This window comes from Vigna radiata, chromosome 2, assembly GCF_000741045.1.
Source record: "Vigna radiata var. radiata cultivar VC1973A chromosome 2, Vradiata_ver6, whole genome shotgun sequence".
Taxonomy (NCBI): Eukaryota; Viridiplantae; Streptophyta; class Magnoliopsida; order Fabales; family Fabaceae; genus Vigna; species Vigna radiata.
In genome coordinates this window covers 15,548,059-15,553,396 of record NC_028352.1, presented here as the reverse complement: position 1 = coordinate 15,553,396, position 5,338 = coordinate 15,548,059, and the positions used below count along the sequence as shown (strand labels likewise).

Genomic DNA, 5,338 nt, shown 5'->3' with positions numbered 1-5,338 from the left:
AATGCATCAGATAAAATTTGACTTACAACACAAATTCACAGTATCATACCACAAACACCCAACTCAAACATGCGAAATTTCAAATTTCTTGTTCACACAGCACAATTTCACTAAAATCACTGCATGCATAGATTGTTACGCAATTCCAAACCAAGATTCCCAATTCATACAACCCTCATTCCCAGAAACAGAAAAATACCCTAGCTTCCCTTACCTTTTACTCAAACAGTCAAGTTCATAGGAGACCCCTGGCTGCCCAGCACACCTCAAAAGCTCTAGAATCACCCATAGACCATAAATTTGTGGTGGGAGATAGTACTAGGAATCCAGACAGAGTTGGAAATTGCAGAGGAGAAGTAGAATGTTCATGCAATCAAAATCTGATGCATGCATCAAAACCCTAAGATACACGGAAAACAAAAGACTTCATTTACCAGTTGAAGAATACAAAATTTAATCGGAGGAAAACGTTGCTTTCAGCTTGCAAATTGTCTAAGAACTCCCTAATCAATAAATGAACAGTTCAAATGTGAGTTATGATGGAGTGAAGGTAGAGCAGAAGAGAAGAAAAACTTTAAAGAGGGTAGTGGTCTTCAGACAATGGAGAGTATTTGGAAAGATTTTGCTAAATTATGTTATTTTACTAAGAGAGGTTCAACCCATTAATTGTCGCCACGTGTGCACTCCATGTTATCTTTGTTTTTTTTTTTATTTCTTTTCAGACCTTACAATAACAAAGAAAGGTCATGGAGGATTGAGATGAGGATAGATTTCTAAAAAGTTTTCACTACAAAATATGGCATAGACTCTCAAGATATTTAAACAAGTTCGAAAAGAAGGTAAAATGCCTAATTGGATAAAAGATATAACTTGAAACGGTTTGTTGAAAAATAGAACATGTTTCTATATCGAGAAAAGTCTGACAGAACTAAAAAAAACTATAATTTGAAAAAGGTGGAAGTTTGCATAGCAAGGAATTTATTAACATGTATGATCATATATATTATTCGTTTGATATGACATCTTTACATATTTTGAATTCGTTTATAAACTTAATAATAATTTTTTAATTTTATAAATATTTTTTTTTCAGTCACATGAGTTTATTTAAACCACAATATACTTACTAAACCGAATAAAAATAATTGTGATCATAATTAATATATCTAAGTTTAATGATGTTTAACATTAACTAATTTAAAAAGTAAAGATATTGAGAATAATTATTGAACTTTTTACTTTTGAAACTTTTAAAAAACATTGAAAATTATTTTTCTTTTCATTTATACACTGTCTTAATTATGTGGACTCAAAGATATGTATTCTCAATTTAATCCATTACCTCTTATAAATTCCGTGTGTCAGTATACCATGTGACAGAGAACAGAAATACACAATTGAAGAAGGGTGTCTGTTACTTCGTAATAATCATAGTCCCATACAAACCATGTACAACGGAGGCTTATCACTTCCAATTTCTGCCACTGGTGCAAAACCTCCCTTCACTCGACCCACTGCAAATTTTCATCCCTCCGTTTGGGGCGATCGTTTTCTTTCCTATGTTCCTTCTTCCGCTGTATTTACTTTTTCATCTCTTTACCTAAAATGTTACATTTGCATGTATTTAACATTTCATCTGTGTAGATGACATTTCATAAGACGGGCCTTTCATTACTACTTCATGCAGGAAAGTGATAGCCGTATTCAACAAGCTAAACTACTAAAAGAGCACGTGAGGAAGAGGCTTGTTTCATCTATTGATGATAACAATTTCTCTTTTAAATTGAACTTCATTGATGCAGTCCAACGTTTGGGTGTGTCTTACCATTTCGACCACGAAATTGACTCTGCTCTATGTCAAGTTTATGACATTTCAACAAAGGACAATAATATAATAGCTCACAAAAACGATGATCTTTACCACACGGCTCTAAACTTTCGGCTCCTTAGACAACATGGATACCGCATTTCTTCAAGTAGGTTTTCATGAGCATTTAACCAAATTTACTTTTCATAGAACAATAACATCTTGTTGAAATCACTACGATGGTATTAAATATATTGTTTAAGTTTACTTTTGAGTGAAAGAATCATTAAGCTCTTACAGTACTCTAATCCTATTGACTATACACAATGTGAGTACAACCTAAATAGTGCCCTAAATGCAAAGCACAGCCAAATATGATCCCAGATGCTGAGCATAGCCCAAATATTGTTCCAAATGCTTCCATTAACCTTCCTAAGTGAGGGGTGATCCTTATCTAAATATATATCTTGAATTAACACATGTTTATAAGTTAACAGGTGTATTTTTCAAATTCGAAGACCAAACCGGAAAGTTTAAAGAATGTTTAGCCGATGATATTGAAGGAATGTTAAGTTTGTATGAAGCAGCCCAACTAAGATGTCGTGGAGAAGATGTACTTGAAGAAGCCCACAATTTCAGTCTGGAGCATTTAACTAAGTTTATAACCACACAACTAAGTTGTTCTCTTGTGGCACGAGTTCAGCATACATTAAGACAATCACTTCGCCGAGGTTTGCCTAGGTTGGAGACAACATACTTTGTGTCTTTCTACGAAAAATATCCATCTCATGACGAAAAATTGATAACATTTGCAAAATTAGATTTTAACAAGTTGCAGGAGCTACATTTGAAAGAACTCAACAATATAACCAAGTAATATCTTTTTCCAGACATATTACCTTTTGATGTATAAATCAGTTAAAAATTCTATCTTTTTGTTTTTGTCTTTGGAATATTAATGTTGTTTTGTTTTTTATTCAGATGGTGGTATAAGGATTTAGATGTCTCATCCAATTTACCTTTTACACGAGATAGGATCGTAGAATGTTATTTTTGGGCATTGGGGGTGTACTTTGAACCACAACATTCTAGATGGATAACAGCAAAATTAGCAGCTCTAACTACCATCGTTGATGACATCTACGATGCTTATGGAACCATAGAAGAACTTGAGCTTTTCACCAATGCAATTGACAGGTTAGGCACATCAAAATGATATATCTTTAGCTTAATTCCACCAATATATCAAAGATATCTTTCTCAAAACTAGCAGGTGGGATATTCGTTGCTTGGTTGATCTCCCAAAATACATGCAATTATGTTATAAGGCAATTTTGGACGTATGTGAAGAAATTGACAAAGAGATGAGAAAGCAAGGAAAAGTATATTGCATTAAGTATGTCACGAAAGAGGTAAAATTATAAAATTATAGTTTCAATTACTTTTTTCTTATATTCAACTGATACTAAGAAGTTACATTAAATATTCTTTGACGTGTATAAAAATATATTTCTTTTAAAGTATCACTTATCCTATTATGACACATACATACATATATATATATATATATATATATATATATATATATAACTATAAACGTTCGATAATTATAATTTTAAAACACTTTGAAGTCAGAAGCATATTACATGTAATAAAAATAATAATAATAAATGAATTAACAATTTTACCTCGTATATAACACGAAGTTTTATACCTGTTGCATGTGTTGAAAGGACCTATCCAAATATACTGAGTCTAATATAAAGATATTCAGAATATCTTAATACGAGAATTTCATCATTTTGTTATATTAATAATGTTTCTAATAAAGGTCCAGTCCGTAAGGGCATCATCTCAGATACTCTGTGTGAGATTTTTTATTTCATTAGAAAAATAAAAATTGTATTATGTGATGGGTGACGATACATAGACATCACTTTTATACTTTATAGTATTCAACACCAAAGAAAACAATTTTATTTTAAAATATAAAATAAAATGAGATGAATATATAAAGGAGAATTATTAAAATATTAATATTTTATTAAAAGGTTAGATAGATGTAGAAAGATTGAAAGGTGTAGCTTTAAAATTTTTATATTCCATGATGAGATACACAAAGTGTGACCATCTTTTTCTTATATCCAGTGAAAAGAGTGGAATATATTTCTCAATATTATATATTTGTGCCTTTTATACTAGATAAAAAGACTAGTCCAGGCTCAGATGGTTGAGGCAAGATGGTGCCATTCCAACCACGTTCCAACAGTGGAGGAATACATGCAAGTAAGAACAATATCCAGTGGTTACCCTCTCTTGATTACCTCATCCTTCCTAGGCATGGAAGATACAACAGAGGAGATCCTTCTATGGGCAACGAATGAACCAGTGATTATTGTAGCTTCTACAGTTCTGCTTAGGATCAAGGATGACATTGTTGGAGATGAGGTGCACCCTACACACTAATTAATTTTTATCAATTTAACTAAACAGAAAATGACAAATTATACCTAATTTTAGAAAATATGTCTAGATGAAATAATAATAATAGAATTGTACTTGTCAATTTCTTTATAAACTATATGAACCACTTATAAGTAATTTGATATGAAGAAATTTATCTTATATTAAGAGTTGGCAATTGCAAAACTCTTAAAATATTAAAAGATAAAGAAATAATAATTTTTCTAAGATCATTTGTAAATCCTATATGTTAAATATTGATTTTGTTTGAATTCTGTTTTTTTCTTTTTGTTTCTATTTTTGTCTGTGAAGTTTGAACAGGAGAGACAACATGTTGTTTCAAGCATTCAATGTTATATGAAAGAGTATAAAATCTCAAGGAAATGTGTCATTGAAGAACTACATAAGTTAGTTGAGAATGCTTGGAAGGACATAAACGATGCATGCTTAGCTCCTATTCAAGTACCAATAAAATTTCTTATGCGTGCAATCAACTTTGCACGTATGGTCGACGTGGTTTTCAAAGACGAAGATATCTTTACAAATGCTGAAGGGATAATGAAAGATCACATTGAAGCTTTATTAGTTAAAAAGATGTTTGTATAAACTTAAAAGCTTTGGTCTTTAATCGTTGGTGATCTATATTTTGTGTAACGGCTTCAAACCCCATGTTGCTTGCGTATCCTTTTGGATTGTTGGACAAGCTTGTCAAAGAATAAAAATTTGTCAAAAAGGAAAGTTTCTGTCAATTAATAATATTTTTAATAATATTTCCTCTGATAAATATTAAACATCATGTTTAGACAATTAAAATGCATATTTCTTCCAATAACAAATTGAAATTAGCAACTTAAATATTATATTGAGGATGATACTGGATTTTAATTTGCTTTGAAGTTATCTAAAAACACATTATATCTTTCCATAAAATACTAACCATGTTGGTATGCTGCAAAGTTTTACAATGATTAGATGGTAGAGTTAAGGATAGCTTATACATCTTTATCCTTTTATCTTTTATCTCTTTAATATATCTTAGTATATTTTATAATGATTAAATTATACCGA

The 5,338-nt window shown here is 30.9% G+C and overlaps 1 protein-coding gene across 2 annotated transcripts; it reads left to right on the top strand.

The window, feature by feature from the left end:
• Positions 1 to 1,358: 1,358 nt before the first annotated feature.
• Positions 1,359 to 4,933, top strand: LOC106752557 (probable terpene synthase 2). 2 transcript variants are annotated; one of them, XM_014634261.2, is made up of 7 exons: positions 1,359 to 1,576; positions 1,688 to 1,976; positions 2,305 to 2,680; positions 2,789 to 3,004; positions 3,081 to 3,219; positions 4,010 to 4,255; positions 4,583 to 4,933. In XM_014634261.2, the coding sequence occupies exons 1-7, from the start codon at positions 1,448 to 1,450 to the stop codon at positions 4,874 to 4,876; spliced, it is 1,689 nt and encodes a 562-aa protein (XP_014489747.1). In that variant the 5' UTR covers positions 1,359 to 1,447; the 3' UTR covers positions 4,877 to 4,933. The 2 variants fall into 2 exon arrangements, with proteins under 2 accessions (XP_014489747.1, XP_022631526.1); XM_022775805.1 differs by having other exon boundaries at positions 3,078 to 3,219.
• The last annotated feature ends 405 nt before the right edge of the window (positions 4,934 to 5,338 follow it).